The sequence below is a fragment of the Epinephelus lanceolatus genome, chromosome 17, assembly GCF_041903045.1.
Source record: "Epinephelus lanceolatus isolate andai-2023 chromosome 17, ASM4190304v1, whole genome shotgun sequence".
In the NCBI taxonomy this organism is placed as follows: Eukaryota; Metazoa; Chordata; class Actinopteri; order Perciformes; family Serranidae; genus Epinephelus; species Epinephelus lanceolatus.
In genome coordinates this window covers 30,217,902-30,241,388 of record NC_135750.1, presented here as the reverse complement: position 1 = coordinate 30,241,388, position 23,487 = coordinate 30,217,902, and the positions used below count along the sequence as shown (strand labels likewise).

At 40.7% G+C, this 23,487-nt stretch overlaps 1 protein-coding gene across 18 annotated transcripts; it reads right to left on the bottom strand.

Annotated features, from left to right (window-relative positions):
- Positions 1-604: 604 nt before the first annotated feature.
- On the bottom strand, positions 605-22,121 carry lrrfip2 (leucine rich repeat (in FLII) interacting protein 2). Of its 18 annotated transcripts, none has more exons than XM_033612386.2 (27): positions 21,928-22,121; positions 20,502-20,659; positions 13,608-13,694; positions 13,094-13,153; positions 12,360-12,419; positions 12,178-12,216; positions 11,875-11,943; positions 11,021-11,068; positions 10,838-10,906; positions 10,480-10,569; positions 9,881-9,937; positions 9,431-9,484; positions 9,231-9,287; positions 8,672-8,740; positions 8,269-8,382; positions 7,807-7,848; positions 7,294-7,425; positions 6,793-6,864; positions 5,728-5,898; positions 5,497-5,589; positions 4,990-5,082; positions 4,220-4,321; positions 2,310-2,442; positions 1,889-2,059; positions 1,712-1,791; positions 1,503-1,607; positions 605-1,421 (listed from the first exon to the last, which is right to left on the bottom strand). In XM_033612386.2, the coding sequence occupies exons 2-27, from the start codon at positions 20,589-20,591 to the stop codon at positions 1,311-1,313; spliced, it is 2,268 nt and encodes a 755-aa protein (XP_033468277.1). In that variant the 5' UTR covers positions 20,592-20,659; positions 21,928-22,121; the 3' UTR covers positions 605-1,310. The 18 variants fall into 18 exon arrangements, with proteins under 18 accessions (XP_033468277.1, XP_033468278.1, XP_033468282.1 ...); XM_033612387.2 differs by lacking the exon at positions 21,928-22,121 and adding an exon at positions 21,669-21,804; XM_033612391.2 differs by lacking the exon at positions 6,793-6,864.
- Positions 22,122-23,487: the final 1,366 nt, after the last annotated feature.

Below are 23,487 nucleotides of genomic sequence, written 5' to 3'. Positions count from 1 at the left end.
ACTTATTTGTAACAAGTTTGCTTAAAGTTGTTTCATCTCTGTAATTTTTTACTTTTTCAAAACTGCAATTTGTTTTTTGTTGACCACTACATACTTTTTTGTACAATCGAAATTATCTCTGGTACCATTTTTTCCAATTGACGCTCAGTAATGTTACATTAGTTTTTCATGGTTCTCTCCTTCAACTTGATTGGATCCTGTCAGATTAGTTCAAACAGAGTGGATCATCTGGCCAATAAAGTCTCACCTTACCAAAAAAGATTGGCATTGACTAGTTGATTCATGAAATGAAGGGAAATTAATTGATTCATGGCACACTTTTAAAATAACATCTTGTTTTCAAGTAAAAAGGCTCAAATCCTATTAGGATTATCCAAATAAAGTCATGAGTCATTGGTGATAAAATCCAAGCTGAGTTATAAGTCTTGACTTTGTCAATTTGAGTCTGAAGTAATCAAATCTGTCTCGAGTCTGACTCGAGTACGAGTCATGTGACTCAAGTCCACACCTCTGCAAATGAACAATACTGACAATAATGTTAAAATAGCACTTAAAAAGCAATATTAATTGATGAAAAAACAAAACATCCAGGTTGGATACCCAGTTCTGTAAATTACACATTTATTTTCAAGAAATCTTTTAAATATCTGAAAAATTTCAATGAAACCGCAGCAGACACAGTTGGTTCTACATATTTTCAAATAATGACTGCACCTTTTTAAATACATCATTCTGTACCTGTTAAAACGATTATTGTTTCACCGAGCGGTGCAGACTCCCAGTCTCCTTGTGTGAAAAGGCACTTCACTGTGTGAGGGGGAGCTGGGAAGGTGCGGGACCGGAGCAGCCGTGAGGGATGAATAGTTTAAAAGCATAATTATACTCATTCATGCAACTTATCAAAAAAAAAAAAACAAAAAACAAAAACAAAGTACAGCCAAGCACCCAGCCAGAGCGAGATAAAATCTCATGGATAACATGATGTAGTACAAAGCTCTGAAAAATTAAGTAGTGACTAGAGAAATTTCCTCAGATGTATCTCCCAGCAACTTTATAGTTTTTATTAGTTAAGTTTCTGAGTCATTCCTCCAAAAACAGTGGCGACAAAACCAATGCTTCCGATTTAAAAAAAAAAAAAAGGGACACAGTTCAGTTTGTTGCCTGTGCTACAGGTTTGTTTAAAGTGTTTTTGGTTAGCTACAAATCTTTAAAGTGTTACAGCTAAAAATGGAAATGTGCTCCAGATGCAATATGGCAGTCAGAGGTCTGAGGTGCGAGTTTAAGGGCTTCTGTGGTGACGCTGCCTTGCCTCACTGCTGTGACAGAAGGGCATTCCTGTTGGCCTTCATCTTCTCGAGGCGTTTTACTAGGTGGTTGTTGGTCATCTCCATTTCCTCGATCTTATCTAGAGCTGTGCGCAGCTGTGGGGGAGCAGAGGGAAGAAGTTACTGTCAGTGTCTTCACTTCCTGTTCCATGTTATAAAATGCACCTGTGTCTTTACCTCTCTTTGAAGTTTCCGTTTTTCTGCTTTGAGTTCGTCTTCTACTTTCTCTGAGTTGTCTGCTGATGCCTTGTACCTTGACACTTGGCCTTCAAGTCTGTTAATCTGGAAAATGGACACAAGAGAGGACAATTTAATAACTTTGATGATAACTTTTTTATCTCTCCGTATCGTGTTTCTATGATTTAATTTGACATTTTTTTACTCACATTTTGTTCCATTGTACCTATTTCCTGTTCTGCCTTAGAAAGCTTGAATTTGTATTCACTAATCTGTCTGTTGGCATCCCCTACAGAGAAAGACAGAAATCGGTGAGTTTGAAAATACAGTGTTCAAAAGATCTGTGTGCTGATACATAATAATGACACGTAATAAGGCCCACTTACTCTGCATCTCAATAATGTGCAGGTCTGTACCATTCTCCATCCTCTCCCCGTCTGTGTATGCACTGTCCATCTTTGAGTGTTTCTGTCTCTCCTCCTCCAGCTGATTCTTCAGTTTCCTAATCTGAGCCAACAGTTCATCTTTCTCCTCTGCCAACTTCCGTAGCCTGACATCTGCAAAACAGTCAGGAAACACATTAACACACCACATTAAGCTGATGCAATTTACCGTAACGGGCAGAAGATGCTGAATGGACAAATTCAACTGTGTGCATTAGGTTGGCAACAAAAACACAATGAAATGTGACTATCGGTTGTTTTTTTTATTGTTTCGTAGCTGTAGTAAATACACACCTCCTCAGATTCGTTTATTTAGCATCTATGTACATCTTTTATTTTGACAGACGTAATATCCCTGACTTACCCAGTGGGCCCTCTCCTGCAGACTCCAGCACCTGAGCGGCCTCCTGGGAGACCACAGTGATCCCTGAGGACAGAGGCTCATGGTTGACATCTCCGTTTGGTGTGCCGTCTGGGATGATGACCAGCCCGTGTTTCTGTGGTGAGAGAACACACACATAAGTAAGGTTGTGCTTCAACGGGTATGCACCGATGACACTTTTTTTTTTTTTTTTTTTAAATATGACACACCCCTCATCTACAATGTAAGACCACACAGACCGAAAAGCTGGCCGCTATGAATGGATGGAAAACAAAAATCTTTTAAAGTAAAAGCCACTGTAAATGAAAATGATCCCTACGACGCAGTGAACAGTCAGTGGTCTGTGGATGTTAAAACGTAGGCATGCAGGATATATTTGTGGCTGGTATATTATTAGTAGATAAGCAATAAAATTAATTATTGTTCTTGTTGCGATTATTGAATTTCAGTTGATAATTCTGGCCCAAAAAGTGCAGCCCAGGGAAGGCACTCAAACCTGGGTTCTGAGAAGGGCTGGGCAAAATATCAATATTTCATTGATATTGTGATATGACACTGGATATCATCTTAGATTTTGGAGCGTTGTCTTGTCCTGGGTTTAAAGGCAGCATTACAGTAAAGAAATGTAATTTTCTGAACAGACTTTACCAACTTATTCATTATATCAACATAACTAACGATGATTGCTCAAAAATCTTATGCAAAAGTATTTTGTGAGAGCACCAACAGTCGAACCCAACAATATTGTCAATATCAAAATTGAGTTATTTGGTAAAAAAACACTGTGATTTGATGTTCTGCTTATCGCACAGCAATCGTTCTAAGGAGTGATTTTTGCCTCTCTGCTATTCTCCTCTCTGCTCTCTGTGCCTGTCACTGTTTGCATGAGGGTGGGGATGAGCTCCACACACAGAGACACAGGAGGCTCTTGATCAGAGAGGCCACAGCAGAGAGAGTGAAACAGACTTGAGGTTGTAGCAGAACATGATTTTGCAAAAATGTGACCTCTTTGACCACAAATGTTTTCACATTAGCACCAGAGGAGGACTAATGCTGCAGGACTGATTTTTGTAAACAGTGGAGGGCTTCAGATAACAATTAATTAGTAAGGACAACTTATTTCTTATGCATTTTGCAGCCTATAGATGTATAAAAGTCTGACATTAATCAATCTACATATTTAAAAACTATGGTTATTACAACAAGTTAAATTATAGGTTATGGTATCAGTATTGGCTACAACAGATAATTAACGGCTACTGTAATTGGCCCTGAAATTCTGCGTTCTGCATATATACTGTACACACATGCAGAGTATATGCAATATATAGCTCAACACTGGGGGCCTAAAGTTGCATTAACCAAAGCCTTTTATAAATAAGGATGTGTCGAGATTTGCCTGATAAAAATAACCTCTTTCATAATACTACAAGTCTTGTTTTCAGAGAACCATTTTGAATCCCCTCTACAGTCATTTGAATGACATTTTTGACATTTTTACCATGTGACTGCACAATGCAGACTACTGTGTGTTTGCCACTGTGGGAAGTTACAATTGAGACCTCTATGTACAGTAACACTACCTGCATACCCTGTATACACAACAAATCTACCATTATTTTGATATATCACACTGCAGGCATGGTCAAACACAGATTAACATCTGCCACATATATTACAGAAAACCAGGAAGTAGTGAGAAAATTGTCAAGAAAATAAACTGGAAAGAAAAACAAAAAGGCAGAAGTCAAAAGTACAATGCAGTAGCCCGTTCGATAACATTTACTGGCTTAGTTCCAACCAAAAGGAAAGTATAAAAAGTCATTTTGGGGTCAGCAACTCATTCCTCTTATCTTGTGTTCTTTTTCTTCTGGGACTACAGGAAGACCTACCTCTCCTGCTTTGGCCTTCCCCTTGATGTCAGCAAGCTCATCTCTGAGCTCGTCTCTCTCATTCCTAATGCAATCAAAGTACTCTTTCTGCCTCTCTAGGGCCTGGCCACACAGACGAGAAGAGACAACAGAGAGGAAAAGAGGCAGAGGAGAAGTTGGATTGACTCTGGACAGACATGCAACACCACATGCTACAGCAAGACATCTTCCATGCACAAACATGCACTGTGCACATTAGGCTAACACCAAGGACATAGAAACACAGATGGGGACAAGGCTACATGCTCACAAGATGTTACTGGGAAATGTTAAAAGGTGTTGAAGAGCACAGGGACTGAGTTTGTAAGGAGGAAGATCTTTTTGAAAGCTAAATCTAGGTATAAGTTTAAGAGTCTGACCTAACTAATATACTGATCCACATGTGGAACATGCATGTCATGCTAGAATATGATGATATTTCTCTTTTAGTTTACATGATAATCCTGGATAAAATTATTATTATTTCACAGGCTGCCCACTACAAGCTTTGAGACAGTGCCAGTGCACTTGCATTGTTAGCTGAGGTTATGAACTGAAAAACCCTGTTATTTGACATGCAAAATTCCAAACTGTGAATGTGTCCAGGTATGTGCTAACACCTCAAGGGTCTCCGTCATGCAGAGACAGCATGAGAGGCAAAAGAAGTGGAGGACACTTAGTCTAAAGGCTGAAAAGCACAACCATCTATTGCCTCCCATGTTCTGTCACAGCACCCCTGTGGGACCTCCTACCCCAATCTTTTTGTCCTTCCAGTTTATCGTTTCCTGCAGGTCAAACACCTCTCTGGTGAGGGCATCTAACTTAGTCTGCATTCGCTGGCTCTCCTGGAGTGGCGTTGAGCAGTAACAAGTTGACACAGTACAGGATAAGAACAGAATAGGAAAAATGAAACAAAGACAAAAGAAGAAAATGCACAATAACACATACAGATACGAAAACAAAAGATAGGAACAGGTGACACAGGGTGAGAGGAGACTTGTTTGAAGATAATGCCGAGAAAGGAATGAATGATCAGCGTCAGATACGACAATGAAATAGAGCTAAATGTCAGAAGGGATGGAGAGGACCTAGAGGCAGGCAAGTGCCAATCAATCCTTATCAAGTTCCTGCAGAACAGGGCCCATTCGCTGCAGTCTGCACAGAGGCACTAACACCCTCCAAAGTGTTGACAGAATGGCAGTGTGATGTGGTCACGCTGGCAGAAACAGTGTGTCAGTCTAATGCAAGGGCAGCCTTACCTCTATAAGCTCATCTCTCTGGCGAATTCCCTCTTTCAGTTCTTCCTGTTTATGCTGCAGGACTGTGCATGTGTGCTTTTGTCTTTCTAGTTCCTGAAACCACAAATAGAACATTTCAGCCACAACCCTTCTATGTAAATATTTTGTAAAGGTACCTACCTGAATTAGTTTTCTGACATGTGGTTTGACGTGATAATAAGCTTCAGAACTTTTCTTTGACTGATATTTTACCTTTGACTTGTCTTCCAGCTCCCTCTTCATCTCAGCCATTTGCTCCTCCATCTCCTCTATGACGTCCTTTAGTGTGTCGACTTGATAGATGAGGTTGCCTTTGTCGTTGTCCAGCTGTGCGTTTGATACCATGGCTTTCTTATATTTCTCCTCCACCTCTGCAAGTGACTCCTAATTGGGGGTGGGAGCATGTTAATAAACAGAGTACACTGGGTTAAAGCACAACTTGTCAACATGCACCAGGTGGACTCTGATATAAAAAAGTTTTTGTAACACACTGGCCAAAAACAAAGCACACATCTTTATCTTATTTCTACATGCTGGATTGAGTAAAAGATGATTCTGCACTATCTTTTGTGATATTTGCTATTCTAAACAGGTCATTTGGGACTAGTGTGTGTGTGGTGAAAGTGTTGGCACTGATCACGCAATAATTAGAATGCTCTGAATCACTTGTAGGAGTGAAACAAGGCAATGGTTTGAAAAGGAGATCTGAAAGAGAGAACTACAAGTGAACAAGGAAACAAGATGATGAAAAGTAATCTAGCTAAAGTGCATCAGCTGTATCAAACTCTACCAAGAACAAGACAGGAGTCAGGTTTGTTAGTAAGCTACTCTTATCAATAAAACATATGGTGTCCTTTCTAAGAGAACAAGAAGCTGCTTTGAGTGACTGCAGAAGTCAGTCAGCCAGAGGGCCGTCCAACACTGTGGCAATGAAAGCCTGGGTGGAAGAACAGCCTCAAAACTGAAAGCTGTAATCTGTCAGCAGGTGGAGCATTTTAACTCTTCTTCTTACAACTTTGAACCCAGCTGAATTGTGGGAGTGTCTTCATTTTAGGCCACAACCAGTGAGTAAGATCACAACAGGAAGTGAGGGAAGATCATGCAGAAGAAGGATCATTACGCAATTCACACTGGGAGCACGCAAAGACACAGCTGTGGTGTGAGGAGCTACAGGAAGGGGCACATAGGGGTATGAGTGGGGGAATGCTGGAGGGTTAGTGACGCCATACTGCTCCCAGAGAACAAGAGAAGGCATGCTGTGAGCTCAAGCCCCTCTACCTTCAGCTCTTTAAGCCCTTGCATGTACCGCCCTTCTACATCCTGAATCTGGTCCTTTAGTTCATAGATATCCTGTAGAGCAGATGGAAGGAATGGTTGGGGTGAAGTGGGGCATCAGAGGGGGTGGGGAATATCAGGGAGAGATAACAAAGCACCCGTGCTGCCATCTCAAAAACAATCCATCTGGCATGACCAGCGCACCCAAATACAAGAACAGCTTCATAGGTCACATGTCACATCCATAAAGAAAAACGTTTAAAGCAGACACTTAGAATAGCAGGGAGGGCACAACAGAGGGAGGTTCATATGCAGAAGGAACAGATGAATACATTAAATAGCTCAGACACAGAACATGTGGATTAGCATTTAACCTATATCATAATGTGATGATGGACATCTGGAGCTAAAACAAGTACAATTTGATTCATATGCCAGCATTTTTCACCAGTTTATTAAGCCCCATGTTTGGAGGGGTGACACTGTGTGCATCGTACACCTTACCCTAAGTTCACTGAGACTGGTGTCGGGGTCATAGGCGCTACCCGTGTCTGTGCTGCCCCGTCGTGATGAGGTGCCACCCAGTGATGCCAACGTGGCTGCTGAGAGGCCTGGGGTGGCACAGCGGGAGGATGGCTGGGAACACAAAGCACCACACAAGTCCAGTCAGAAAAACATCAAAACAACTCAGCACAATGCAACACAACTCGGACATGTTATACAACACCGTCATCTGATTCCACAGGGCCCAATTCAAATCCTCCTGAGGGAGGTACTGTCGCTGTCATGTGCTGAAGTTTAAACTTGACAAACTAGCTCACTGTATCCACAGACTGTGTGTATAAAAGCCAGATAATGCTGATCTGTTGTGGTTACATGGTATCTGCCTAACAGATAGGCGTAAGAATAGGCGTAGAAATCAATTTGTAGTTCAGTGTGAGATTAAACTCACGGACTACTGCATTTGGTGCTTTGTGAGGTTTGGTGAAGTAAAATGCAAAATGATGGTGCACTCACCCGACTAAAATCTGAATACTGCTTGTCACATTTTTCATCCAGCTGCAAGAAAGAGAAGAAATATAAAAAGAGATGAAAACTATTTTGAGAAAGCACATCCTGTGTTGTCATGCTTGGAGTCGTTTCCGCATCTGTAAATCAGGGAGTTAGTCCAGGAGTTAATATGAGTCTGGGATAAGTGCTGCATGTTCACAGATCATTAAAGAGTTGACAACCAAACAAGCAAATGAAACACTGAGTGAGTCACACCACTCCATTAAGAAAAGATTTTCTAAGTTCATGCTGCTGCACACTGCAGTCACATCCGCTTGAGCTGAACTTGTACCACTTTACTTATTTATAGTCAATAAAAACACAGACTGTGGGATGAGTTTTGAAAACCATTTTATTTTTAATCATGCATCATTTGGGGTTGCACTGCACTTTCCAGCCTACTGTTGTGAACTTCGTTTAGCCACTTACAGCGTCCAGATCTGGAATGCTCAAATCATCGAGGTCAGACACAATACTGCCTCTTCGGTTGGTGCGGCTGAAATAATCAGCAGCCGACTCGCTAATGTCTGAGAAATCAGACGACTGCTTACAATACACACACAAAACAAAGAGGATAGAGACAGAAGAAAGCAGAAACAGAGAAATAAGAGTAAAGAGTAAAGGGACGAAGCAAAAAAAGACAAATACAACCAGAAGAGATCACGCTTCAAGGTTAAGGTGTTTAAAATGTATGGTAGGTATTAAGCTGGTGTTCTTATGGAGTGCAATACAATAAAAGAAACCGTTGAAAAGCTTTGAGTATTAGACCATCATCTACTGTGACAGAACACTATCCATCTAGAGTTTGTAAAGCCCAGTCCCTACAGCTCACCGCACTGTCCCTGCGGCCTCTCCTGAAGTTTTCCTGGGACACGCTGCTGACAGTGTCATCATCTGAAGACTGAGGGAAATATACACACATACACACACGCGCACACACGCACACACGCATACACACACTATGAGGATGGCTGCATGCCCAAGGCTTTCTCTGACACATACACTTCTTGTTCAAACAGCAATCCATACACATCCAGTAGCAGTCTCTGGATTAAACAGATATCTGGATTACTCCAAAGACTCTAACACTACAAGTAATGGCAATCATGCAATAAGGATCATTTTGTCAAACGCCAAGTTAGATGACACAACCTCGCTACCACATCTAAGCCTGCACAGCACTGCAGAAAAAATCCTTCATTCACGCACTTCAATGTCAATCATGGATGCTGTAAAACAAGCTGCAGCCAGTTTGGTATGGGTTATCAATATTGTCCCTAGGTGGGGGGTCTGGTGCTGAGGTGGGGCAAGGGGATGCTTGTCAATAGTGGTCATCTGTGTGTGGAGTTAACTGACATCATGCAGGGTGGCGATGGTTTTAACGTGCTCACCACAGGGCTGCTACGGGTGGAGCTGGCTCCAGAGGAGTACCAGCTGTATTCAGAGGGCTGTGGGTGGGGGGTGGGAGGAGGAGGAGGAGGAGGACAGGGGATCAACATGAAGGCAGATGGCAGACCACAGGGCACAACAGTTAGCTGCTGTGGTGGTGACATTGCTGAAATGCTGTTTGACAAACATTCATGAGACTTACAGCTCTTGAACTGTATCCTGAGCCGTACAGACCGGTGTCGTCATAAATAGAGGCCTGAGGGCACACGTGGGAGACAGTGGAGGGCTCAGCAAAACACAAGAGGGAACATGAATTTTTGACGTACTTGCTAAGTAGTCTGAATAAAATTACTTTCTCTAGACCATGGGATGAACAGAGACTCTGTATTTCCAACATCAAATAGGCCATTTGTGTCAGTGCTTTACAAAAAAAGCCTTGGCTTGATGCAAACTCCTGACTTATCTAACTGAAGCACAAATCTCTGGCCACAGCCAAGTGCTCTGAGTGTTCAGAAGCTAAATATAAGTGGTACTAGCCACCCTGGGCATCCTATCAGACCTATGTGGCCTTAAGAGAGGGGGGAATGTCTACTTCTAAAGGTAACTAGAGGCATGCAGAGAGATGTTGGCCACTCTGTGGACAGAAACTGACCATGCTGTAGCTGCGAGGCAGCGCCGTGCCAGTGGTGGAGGACGAGGAAGTGGTGGCCTGTCGGAGAGGAGGGGTGCAGGGAAATTAAGAGCACAGAGGAAAGCTGTAGCAGGAATGTGAGGTGGAGAGAGACTAAAGAGCAGCAGAAAGTGGAAACAGGATGAATGTTTTGCTGACACTGTAAAATTTAAGGTGAAATAGGTTGAGAGGAGAAGTGAGGTAAGGTGACACTGGCCCTGTGGACTGTTTTAATACTGGCAGAGGAGCACCACCTTTGTCGGTTAGCAAGTAATTTACATAAATACAAATGATCATAAGAACTGTTTTACAATGGAGAGAGATCTCAATCCAAAGTCAAGCTTTCTATGGCACACTACACTAGCTACATGACCATTATGCTCTCTTTACTTTGATGCTTTTCTGACACAAACTATATCTCTTATTGCAGTTATATAAAAAAGGTTGTTAGGTGTATGAATATCCAATAAACTACTCCATGCAGACAGGAATATAACTGGCTCTGATTTTACTGAGTGTCCTTTAACCACTTAAGCCTGTGCATAAAAGTGTTTAAAGTTGGCACTGTCAGAGGGACCGACCCGAGGCTGATAGGTGGAAGTGGAGGGAGGAGGCGTTGCTTTGGTCTTCGTTAGGCTGCTGTAGTTCCTTTGATCATGGTAAAGTCCAGTCTGGAAGGGCAGTAACATAATGTGGCCTCAAACAAACACCGACATAACAAATCTTATTCTCAAGTGTCAGACTAATATCTATTTCAGACACATTCAACACAGCTTTGTCAACATCTGTGTGGCACTTCACAAGGCAGTGAATATAGTCAATCTTATCAGGGGTAAAGTCGATCAACTGTAAATCACCGCAAGCCACTATCGTTAGCTGACACTGCCTCCATGCTTGAGGCTGCAGAAGAGACACCAACACTAACGGAGTAACACTGACCAGCAGGTCCTTCTTCGAGGAGCTGGATGAAGACCTTTTATGGCCATGCAGGTCATTGTACACAGAGCTCTGTTCAGCCCAGAAAACAAAATAAAAATAAAATAAAAGCAAAAATGAGACAAAAGGATAAAAGGAAAAGCATAGAGGCAGTGACAAACAGATGATCATCACATAGGTACATACAGTGGAGCGGGAACTCTTCAGAGCGGAGCTAGTGGAGAGGCCATCAGACTAAAGAGAGAATCACAAGATTTATGATCACAAGAAAATCAAATATCTGAGAGGCTGTGGTTGCTGTTAGGTCTGCACTGGCCGCACACATTCACGTGTCTCACTAATACAAAGTTAGTTGTTGTACAAGCAACAAGTAAGCCAACACAGTAACAGATCAAACAAACCATCTATTTTTCTACGCCCTGCCAGGACCACAGGGAAGGAACAAAAACATTTGTCAGTGGCACTCTGCTCATTATGATGGTTGTGTGATGTTATTAAGGAAAACAATATGATGGTGAAAACGCAGTCAACAATAAGTTTGTTGTATCAAAAACAGACACAAATGCGGACATTCCCTATGTAATTATGTTGAAAACAGCTTTGAGTTTCTTTGTCTGATGGTATATTTCAACTAGCTGATAACTGCACCAAATGTCTTGTCAAGGTACAAATTCCAAGCACTTTAAAAGCTGAAAATTGAAGTTGAAAATTCTAAATCCAACTATAATGCCAGTCCATCAGAACCACACAGCAACACATTCAAAAATTATACAGGGACATATTCAAGGAAGTGGTACCTTCCAGGTATAAACTAATCTGTCATATGTGAATCTCCAATATGAAAAGGGTTTAGCTGGAGCCGAAATGTATGAGACACACTGGTTGCTTTTGTGCACATCCTTTGGAATCTAAGCAAATTTTGTCGATCGCAATAAGGTTAGCCAAACCTGAACTCATGCTCAGAATCCAGGTATTCAATCAGTTGCCAAACTCCCCACAAATATGCTTCATGTTCTCACACACATGAGCACACAACATACCAACAAATCTTTTCTACGGGAACTGGATCGACTCTTTGACCCCGAGTCACGAATTGATGATGAGGTTGACTTCAAATAAAAAAAAAAACAAACAAACAAATAAAAGCAAACATTATTAGAAATCTTAACTTCGCCAACTATTTCATGATATGACGCAAATACACTACCAAATAAAAGTATTTCACCAAACAGCATTAATTTAACAAGTGCTTTTCTAACATGAACAAAGGCCTCCACACATCCGTGTGCCCCTTTGACTGCAGACCTAATAAAACTGGCATGGATTTATTATGCATTACGCACCCTGTAGCTGCGGACTGACGTGACATCATCATCCAGCCCCTGTTGATGTGGAAACATGGAGTCACAGCAGAAAAGCAGACAGAGAGGAACATGGGTGATGAAAGATTAACTGCAGGATTAAAGGAGAAAGAAGAAAGGAAATACAGGCGGACAAAGAGGAAGTGTGTGGGAGAGATACAGACCCGGCGATGACGGCTGCTGGATATACTACTACTAGAGCCTCTGGCTTTTTCTGAGTCAGCCTGGAGTAAGAAAAGAAAGTAGGTAAAGATTATAGAGTGAAAGTAGAAAGGCTCAATCACGGGGTGAGTAAGGTCACTGCAAAGCTCAACAGTTGCTATGCAAAGCCCAAACCATGCCAAACAACTTCTGTCATCATGTTTATATCCAAACGGATGTCATAAACATTTGCAAATGTTATCCTCTTTAAGCACGGCAGCAAGATTAATGATATACAAAAAACCTTAATATATTGCAATTTTTTTCTCTTCTGTTATTTTAAAAGGCAGCATAACCGCACACAATGAAAATCTCAGCTTCTCCTTCTGGTGTTGATCAACACACATAGAGATTAACTTCATGCAAACGTTGTCCACCAGCATTCAACAGCATCCATCCTTTCTGAAGCAGCTGGAAGTTGGAGGAGTATAGCTAAATGTCCAAACCGCTTTCTTGCATGTAGACTCACCAACCCTAAATAAAGTCAAAGGCCAATGCTCGCTCTACGAATACACACAGCCACACATTACGGTGTCTCCAAAGCAAATACACTGCTGAGGCATATTTCCACAGTGAGGTACACTGTAGTCTATGAGTCAAGTGTAGCTAAATGGTCAGGGTTGACTGGGGCTCAATCCCACACAACAGGCTGTGTTAGTGGAGTGAGAGTCTGCAACACTCTCTCGTGCTCGCCTACCATCCATTGGTGGATCTGACCCCATTTTCTGTTGCTACTGCTGGATGAGTGGTAAGAACGCTGGACAGAGGGAGGAAGTGCCAGGAAAAACATACAATCATACTTCACCGAAAAACTGCTGAAATGTAAAAAAACTGGGTGACATTTACTTCAGGAATAGAACATTTGGTTACATCTGTGGACATGCAGCACTTTCATTTTTCTTCCTGTGGGTATATGTTTGTGTATGAACTGTGAGATTATTCTAAAAATGTCTTTCAAGGCATGAAGCCAAATAGCTCCTCTGCACCATGGAGGCAGATGAGCAGCTCACAAACACTGAGTCAGTTAATGCAGTAACTGTCCATGTAAAAACAACTGATAAAAAATTAAATAGAGGAGAAAATACAGCCAATTTTTATGTTCAATCTACAGTTGATCTGTGCTGAGAGCAGCAGTTATGAGGCATTACATTAGCTTGCTCTCTGGGTTGAATGATGGTCCAGAGCATCTCTGTCCACTTTGTGTTATATACCTCTTTTTGCTGCCGTTCAAGTTCCCTCATGCGAATATCCCTGGCCTCCGCTCGCGCCGCCCTCTTTGCTGCAAGCCTCGCCTCTGCCTGTGAGACACAACATGAACACACTTGTTAGCCATGAGTGGAAACTGGTAAAGATGCCTTTCTCTGGGGACACGCCCCAACGAGTGCAAGGAATAAACACAAGGAAGGGAAAAGCCTCAATCAAAAAACAATCTCACAGTAGAATTTACATGAGAATATTTGGATTGTCTGTTTCCTGTAAAAGAAAAGGGATGGTGGAAAATGTACACACATGGGTTGATTTCACTTCCTCATAGCTGCTTAAGTGTGGCTATCAAGGTCTATGAGAGCCCAGCTTTTTTCATGAGCTGGAAACTAATTAACCAACCCTTTGATGATGAGGTTGACTTAGCATGGTAGCATGCCTAATTATAATGCTATTGTTTAGATATTTTAAACAAATTAAAAAAAAGAAAAAGGTGCAAAATTGTTTTGCCTTCTCAGATATACAATTTAGTTAGTTACAATTTAGTCAGTATGATTTGTCTTCAATAGCTTTACTGCTGGTTAAAATGTATTTACTTGCAAAACATAAAACTGCCTTTTAAATGCTTCTCTAATAACATCTAAACAACAGACCACACACAGAGACTTGGTGGTAACCTAACACTAGGAGCAATGCAGGACACTCACAAATAACACAAATGTATACTGCTATATCTTGCAGGCAATAAGTAAGTAACAAGAAACTGCAGTACAGAAATGCCAAGGGTATATGTGAGTTAATTTAGAAACAATTACTGTTGGTTGGGCTACACCATGGACACTGTCCAGTGGAACTTCTGAACAGAGTTCATACTGTACGGTGTGCCCTTGCTGACCAGTTTCATTTGTGAGTCACAGCTCTGTAGTCCTGTTCAGAGTGAGTGCTTGGAATGCCTCATCACCGACCACATGTGCTAACCATCAGTTTCAGGAGGGTTGATTTAAAGACCTCACGAGGGAGATGCCAATAGTGCACAAACAAACTGGCAGAGAGGTACAGGATCAAGAGAAAACAAAGTGAATCACAAAAATGTGGTTCTGCTCAGCCTGTAAACAATTCACAATCACTAACTAGGTAAACCTTACAAAGCACAAACAAGTCTATGTCAAACTGGGTCCAATAAACTCTCCTCTGGGGGTAAAATTGAGAAGAGTCATCGCACAATTCCCCCCCAACTGAGTCAGAATATAAACAGAAGCTAATTTTACAGAGTACCACAGCAGAAGGAGCTAATTTAGGCGAGCCCCTACACAGCCCTGAGGAGTCACGCAGGTAACTATGTAGACTATACTTCCATTACGTTCACTCTACCAATTACACTCAGTACATGCTCTGAAACCTAACATCTCACCAACAAAGACTGGTTCTCTTGCTCATGGAGCCTAGCCCTTTATCTCTTACTAAAAGACAGTCCATAAATACAGCGTGTGGTGTGTACAGTATCTCACTGCAGACAAACACTGTCAGCATTCCAGCAATTTCTTATCTGCTGTGCCAGAATGGAGGGCCTGTGGGTATATGCTATTCCTGTTTCAATACAAGCCTCGAGTGAACAATCACTGTTTCATAATAATGCCAAAGAGCCACCCAAATTCAGGTTCTTTTTGCCTGTACACCTAATGTTGTGTAAAGCCTAGTTATTTCCAAAAATACTTTAAAATGGAAAAAGAAACTTGTGGCTGAAGCTTAGGTAGATTCAACAGAAGGAGGAAGTGACCTCTATCCAGGTGAACAGAATATAGTTTTAGTTAAGACTATCAACCATCTTGTTTTACAGAGAAAACTTTCCAGAACAGCCAATGAGTGAAAACCATGACCCACAATAGTAGTCTGATTTAAGGTGGGGTGATGAGTGAGATGCAGTAATGATCACTACATGAAATGTACATTTCATTTTTTTAGTATCCAATACACAAATTTAAATATCATCATCATTAATTAATGTGAACAAAGGAATATCAAATGATTTTTTGTGAGTGAATACGTTTACTATATGTAAGATTTGTTTTTCAAATCTACATGGAAACCAAAACCCCAGAACTCTAACAATTAAATGCTGTTTCGCAAACATACATGCAACGTGGGACATTTTAGTCACCATTTCCTTTGGCGGCTCTGTGTGATTTTGGGTGAGTCTAATTGATGGTCCTACAATAAAACATGCTTAGTACAAGGTGAAAAAGGAAGTAAAGCTGTGAGTGTATGCAGTGAGATCAAATGAAAAAGCAAGAGAGACGGCTGGCCCTGTGCTCTGCACCTGTTGAGCTGTCTGACAGTATGACCTGCTCTGTACAGCAGCACAGCTGAGCTCTCTGTCTCTGTCCTATCTATAGCCTGGCCCATCCGGCCCCAGCCCTCTGACAGCCATATCACGGGCCTGGGAGGGTAACCTGAGCAGTAGAAGTTCACCATCAAACTCACCTCCAGCACTGCAGGCAATAAGAGTCCAGATATCCACCATGACATCACCTGAAACCTCTTTTATTATACTTGGCAATTTCCTTTTATAAATCCAAAATCAGCTTGGCATTGTCTGAACATGGATCAGCCTCATATCCCGCCCTCTACATGCCCATAATCAACCTACAACAGTCAGTGCAAAGCACCTTATCGATGCTGATGCATAGAAATAATCAGTGGTTCTTTACGATGAATCATGGCAATGACTGAGTGTCACCACATTATTTATATGTTCACACTAATCAGACTGATTGCTTCACAATCACGACAGTCAGTGGTATCCCTCACCCTGAGATATTGTTAGAAAACTGAAGTTTGATAGGTAAACAAGATTTGTATATTTAAGTTTTGTTATGGTGAACTTGGGTCTACATTATGATCAGGACTCACAATGAGGATAAAGAATATAATAACTGTGCGAGAGCTGTCACTGGCATTATTTCCAGACTTTGCTAATTAACACAATCCACATGTGCAGGTGGTTAGGATGTGCTGGATGAGGCGACTGGAGGCAGAGTGTGAAGTGACAGCCAATGCAGTGTCTCCAGTGACAGCGCAGTTATGTTTACAGCAGCAATTTTACACTCAAAACATTTTACATGAATACTAAAACTGAACTTGGTGGTATATAAACTGTATTAGAAGATATTGTTGAAAACTATCTGGGCTTTATTCTGCAATTCTTTAATGCTATTTGATATCTTTGATGTCTACAACTGATGATACTTTCATCAGTTAGCCTAGTTAATGTGATCGAGGTTAAAATAGGCTCTATAATATTGGGGAAAGACAAGCCAAACTTCCCTGAATCCTGCCACATCCTGGCATCATCCTGACATTTTTAAAGCTGCGGTGCACTCCAAAACTGACCACAAGTGTGACCATGTGTATACAGTCCGGCCTTCATCTCTGCGCTCCAGATGTGGGGGATGTGATGGTGAGACAGCGCTGATGAAACATTTACGGAACCTGATTTGAGATTTCACTTGGGTTCTATCTCTTACAATTGAAAGGTGCTTATGGATTAGTTATGGTTCACTAGCACAAGCACAAACAACACTGCTAGTTTTAAATGTTCATGATAAAGTGGATCTATGAGTACTGTGTGATATGAAGTGAAATTAAAAGTGTGAGAGGCATTATTAGACATATAATGCTTTCTCTCAAATTCCTACAATCTAGTTTCTGTTCACCACCTCACTGTGTGCATTACCAATTTCCCCTGCCTTCAAAATGTGTGTATGCATGGGTCAGAGTTTCAGCAAAGGTGTGCACATTCTCCCGTCAAGTTTGTTTTCATAGATCTTGACTGTAAATTATATCAAAAATTATTATTTTGGTGTTGCAGACTGTTGGGCAGAAAAAAAAGCAACTTTACGACATCTGGTCCCCGTGAAATTGTGACAAAATGCACAACTAATCAAAACGTTATCAACAGATTAATCAGTGATGGAAATCAATACCATATGCCAATATTACAACTGAAAAAAGAAATGCAGTGACCAACAAATAATAATTAAAAAAAAAGGGTAAGTGATGTAAGGCATTTCCAGTTTCATTACTATGATCAATATTGCAGCATTTATGATTTCAATACTCTGCAAATGAAAATGAAATAAGCTTATTTAGTATATTAAATGGAAAGTGCAGATATGTAAATGGAATACTTTAACATCCAAAACAATATATAAATGTGTAAATTCTAAATTTTGTCTAGCAATAATCCCTGGTAGTTTGAACAAAAAATATTCATCTTTTTGCCAAGACTACTCAGCAATTGTCAATATAATCGTCAAAAAGCCAAAACAGCACAGAGTAAGTAAAAACAAAATGTAAAACAGCTCTTTAAAATTGGTAGATTAATTTAAATACATAGATAGTCAGCTTTAAAAATAAGCCTGTACAGTCACTCTAGGTGCTTAAAACTGCTGTATGTTATGTAAATGACTAACCTTTGCATCTCTTGCACCTTTAAAATTACTGTTCTAATATGACCCAAAAAAAAATAAAAATAAATAAATAAATAAAAATACTGCTGAAAAGCTGCATTACCATGGGATGAAGCCTACTGACAGGGACGGTCCTTGTCCATCAGTTGTTGACAGACACAGTGATATGTGATTTGTTCTCTGCATATCCATATACAGAAAATGAAAGTGTAGCACAAATGATATCATATGAACTATGAACTACAGCTTCCACACAAACACACACACCCTCTGTACACCGAGGAAAGTCAATGATTGCCTTGTTCATGTACCATTCGCTCCCTTAGATCCTAATCTGAAGGACAACGGGTATGAGATGATCATCTAATTCTAACACTTGGCCACTGTCAGATTTCTAAGCAAGCTGCTGGTATTCAAAAGGACTGACTGCCCAGTAATGTAAGAGGCCTTAGAACTGGGCTGGTGACGGTGCAGGCTCAAATTCACAGTCATTCTCAGCAGTGATCCGTGCCAAGCACAGGCAGGCAGGCTGTAACTTTTCTTAACCAGGCACAGACAACACGAGGCAGAAGCTGCAGTGTTTTGAAGATTTGTTTGGGAGGGTGGTGATGTGCAACAGGTTAGACACTGACCCCTTGGACTCCCTGCACAGTTGATCTAATCTCTGCTTTGCTCCACAAAGAGATTCAGATTTAGGACCTGACTGGGAGGGTCAGATGACTCATGTTTCTATGATCGGCCTGCATGACTATAAAGAGAGCAAATGGAGCCTTGTGTTTCGTGCCCAAGAATGAGGCACTGCACACATGAAGCATTTTTAAAATGGGCCAAGGCAAGTATTTATGAAAAGCAGATTTATCCAGCAGTACATTTCTACCTGTAAATCTACCTGTGAATGCAAGAAATCATTTGACATTACCATAAATCTTCACAGAAAATCTGCAGACAATGTGGCTTTTTAACCCCAAGCCTACAAAACATAAAATACCTTAAAACTCTGAAAACTGATCTTTGCATTTCATGTTGTTAGCCACCTCACTGTGGAAAAAAAGGCAAAGGAATGGCAGCCCTGCTGTGGAACAAAATGGAATAATCCTAGGGCATGTCGTTACAGGCTAGGCAGCTTCTCTCCACTGCCCGTGTTTTTCTCCCCCAAATGAAAACACTACAAGTCAAGCCTCTCTATGGTCCAAAACAGCTGTCTCCACTGTCTTGAAACACCTAGGCTATTACCTGCAAAGCCTGAATATCTGCATTTAAGTACATGCCTCAAAGGCCCATTTGCTGAAACAACTTTAACAACCACGTCTTAAATCAACTTAATTTACTGCATAATAGATACAATTTTCTGCCTAAGGTTGACTAGACATCTGGGTGTTGAATAGAAAAATTTAGTAAACACAGCTAACACATGACACATTATCTACCAGGGAGAGCTCTGCAATTAAATCTAAATCTGCTCCCAATATTCAAGAAATCTGTTCAGGGTTATTGTCAAAGCAACAGGTCCTTAAGACAAATCCTATTAAACTGTAGAGTTATACAAAACTTGATCATCACCAGAAGTGCTTGTTTAATCCATCTAAAATCAATTAATATATCTGTGCTCTTTTTGTTAGTAAACTCATTAAATATCACTGTTGTATGGAATAGCTTGTTTTTCAAAAGACCACTGAAAAATCATCAAGACACACTAATTATTTAAACATTTGAGTATGGGTGAATAATTTCCACAAGAATCAAATGACCTCGACATTGCTCAAGAACAAACAAAGGCATCTGCAAATAAAAAAGTATCCTAGAAAAAATGCAAATGAGTAGATTGGAAAGAAATCTGAATGTATTCCGTTTGGGCTCAGGAATTTGTGCCAGACACAGCTGCACAAGTTTTTTGTTTTTTTTAAAGTCAATTTTATAAATGATACTTCCATTTTTAGAAATGTCTCACACAACTGAAAACATAATACTTATAAGATAACCAAAGCATTTTTGGTTTGGGTAATGATAAGGATACAACATGAACTAAAGATGCAACTGAAAATAGTCTACATACATTAATGTTTTTAAGCTTTGGCAATACATCTCATATAGGTTTTAGTTTAAAAGGCCACTTATTCAGCCATAGTGCAGTGTCAGCCAGTCTTTTGAGTGCTGATAATGGTTTCAATGGTCTATAAATGCTCCCTATATTTTAAAAGTGATGGTGCTGCTGCCAAAATTAACATCTGAGATTGACGAATCAATCTCCAGCCTATGCTTTACGAGCCCATTATCTAGATGAGGATAAACAAGACAATTTGAGTTGGATACAATCATATTAGCATTGATTAAGCAATGTACAACTGGAGCAATATAGGGAGAATATAGCCCAGATCCATTCCAGTTTGCTCCAAAACTGAAAGAGAGGGTAAATGTTATGGAGTATGAACTTACCTCCCGTGCAATGCTACTCAAGGCCTCATCCTCTGCTGAGAACCGGTCCTTCAATGGGGCACGCTTTCTACCAGAGCCTTGTGTCCCCATGTTGCCTCTGCAACTGTTCCACCAATGATGTGTCAGGCCAGAAAAGACACCAAACTGTATGTAAATACCTACAGGAAAAATGGAGAAGCTTATTTTAAAAGGTCTGCAAACAAAGTCAAATGTTATGCCTTAGGGCTGTCTCAAGTTTTAACTGCATTTGATTGTGTACGCTTTTATGTACTAAATACAGCCCATGCACTCGCTATCCCTTTCTTTCATTCCTGCAAAAACAGATAGTTTCTCATGGCTTTAGATAACAGTTGTGGCTGACATGAGCCAGCCTTCACGTGCCATGCAGGACCACTGGGGCCTTATAAATCAGCATATGAACATAACATTCCAATAAACAACAGCTAATGAGACACACAGAGGGAATAATACAAAGCTACACGTGTGGAACTGCTCTGAAAACACGGCTGTTCATTGATAAAGCTTACATTAGCTGGTAAAGTAACGTTCCTCATCATCAACATGATGATATGCGTTTGATTGACACCCAGAAAATATCAAAGTTAACAGATCACACAGACAAAAGACCGCTGTGGCTGGCTGGTGAAGACAGGGGGGAAAACGCCTAGTTTAGGACCCAGCTGAGTCAGAGGACCCAAGCGAAGCATGAGCGCTCCTCGTAGACGTTTGATGATTTCAAACCCGTGGATCCAAAATTCAAAATGACCAGTCTGACCGCCTCAGAAACGCTGACTAACAAATCAATGAATGCGAATAATCCTTGGCCAATTGACATGAGGATGATAAGTCACTAACGTTAATATCTTACGTTATTCACCCAGCTTCAGCTAACTTACTGACACACTGACGTTAACTCTGACAGTTTTCCACCCACTAACAAAGCTAACATTACTGTCCCTGTAACATTTCTATTAGGAATATAGGGACTAACGTTACCTTAGCTAGGTTAGAGACAAAGTTATGCTGGTGTACTGCCTGTCCTGTTAGCGTTAGCTTGCTAATTTATATTACAAACGTTAACGTGAACGTTGACGAAGGTTAGCCAGCTAACTAGGAGTGCTAACTAGCATTTCGTCCTGCCCAAATTTTCATTAAAAAGTTAGCTACCCTCTTAGGCTCTTCCTCCGCTTCCGCCGAAGCTAGCACTTTATAAAAACGAGAACTATCCACACATGTCCTTTCCACAGCAATGACCCCCAGCACCGACGACAATCTCTGGGAGCCAAGGCTAGGCTAGCTGACCAGTTTAGCTGGGTAGTTAGCTTGGATAGCCAGTGGGGCTAACCTCGACTCTCTTGAGAGGCAGATAGGGCAAACTGGCACTGATCCTCCCGTCATATTTCCCACCCCAAAAATATAACGTTACCTTCGCAACACCTTCAAATAACCCGCGATACTGCCGAGGTGCTGTCCCTTTTCTCTTGCACGTTTAGGGGAAAGACATTCGGCTTCTCTTCAGAGATTGGTAGTGTTTTTGTCCACACTGACAGCTGTCATCAGTCCGCCTTTCCACCGCTCTCCGCTGCCCTCCTTACCCAGTTTCCACACACTACTCCGCTCGAAAGGTCCCGGATGTTGGGAAAATTTAGGGTGTGATGCTGCCTTCATGGGCCGTCAGACACATCAAAATGTCAACTGTTGTACCCGACTGGGAGAGAGTGGTTTTCCAGTGAGTGATAATTAATAGGTCTGGTATGACAACATACGAAGTGACTTTCCAGTGTTCGGCTTTTAGGGGCTGACAGCATGGAAATTGTTTAAACAAGTATGACGCAAACTGCTGGTATTATGTTTCTATATAAATACTCTACTGTAACGCACAATTTCTTGCTGCTGTCAATCCCTTAATGGTTGCCTCCTTTTGGGTTATAGATAATTCCCATGGCTAAAACTGCCTATAAAGCCTATATTTTAGATAAGACATATAATATATTCTTATATATGGGTTTCAGCCTTGATAACTTAAAAAATCAAACCATAACAGTGCACAAATTTAGCAGCATTTGTATGAACGGTGACCAAATGCAACAGGAGCTGAGTCATTATTATTATTAGTAGTAGCAGTAGTAGTGGTGGTAGTAGTAATCTTTATTATAATGATGTTGACATAAGCACTTTACATGACATTTGGAGCTCTTTTTAATTTTTTTTAATTGAACTTTAAGAGTACAAACAAGGCACGTTTTTAAGTCCTGTTCATCAAATACAAAAAACAGATACAAAATTTCAGAAATAGAACAAAAATAAAAACACAAAATTAGAATTTATACTAACAAAACAAAAAACAGGGCAATGTCAAAATAACTTAAACATAACTAGTAATAAGAACTGAATTGTATCAAACAAGTTTCAGTGATTTACTCAAGAGTTTTAATTAAGTCTTCTAATGGTTTAAACTGGGTTTAGTCTTAAGTATCTGCATTTATGTATGAAAAACTTCCCCATTAACAAGACAATACTGAGAACAAAGTCCAGATCCTTGTTTTCAACACAAACACCAGATTGGACTACCTTCACTGTCAGGGGTGACTGAACTGGAGCCAGCATTGCAAGATGACCACTTACAAACTCTCCTGACATTTTGTTTCACAGTATGAGCTCACCTTGGTCTAAGTTCCTTCTTGTTTTTTAAGAGTAGCCTAATGTTAAGCCATGCATCTCAAATTAGGCCCATTCTTTATTTTGACCTCTTTACCTCCAAATACATCACAGCCAGGTAGGCCTTACATTTCCAGCAAAATATTGAATTGGATATTTTGGTACTTTTTATACCCCATAGGGCACTCATCATTTTTGCATAATATGTAGTCCTACTTAAATACAATTACATCACAGCACCACATTTTATTTGATTGCAGGCCTACAGGTTGGTCCAGTGAATATAATATTTTCTTACCTGTAATAGACTATTATATAAAGCTACAAT

Coding starts and splice junctions, on each gene's coding strand:
- lrrfip2 (XM_033612386.2), bottom strand. CDS start 20,591: ATGGGGACACAAGGCTCTGGTAGAAAGCGTGCCCCATTGAAGGACCGG. Junction 9,938..10,479: donor CTTCCACCTATCAGCCTCGG/GTCGGTCCCTCT, acceptor CCTCTCCGACAG/GCCACCACTTCCTCGTCCTC. Junction 9,485..9,880: donor TGCCTCGCAGCTACAGCATG/GTCAGTTTCTGT, acceptor GTGTGCCCTCAG/GCCTCTATTTATGACGACAC.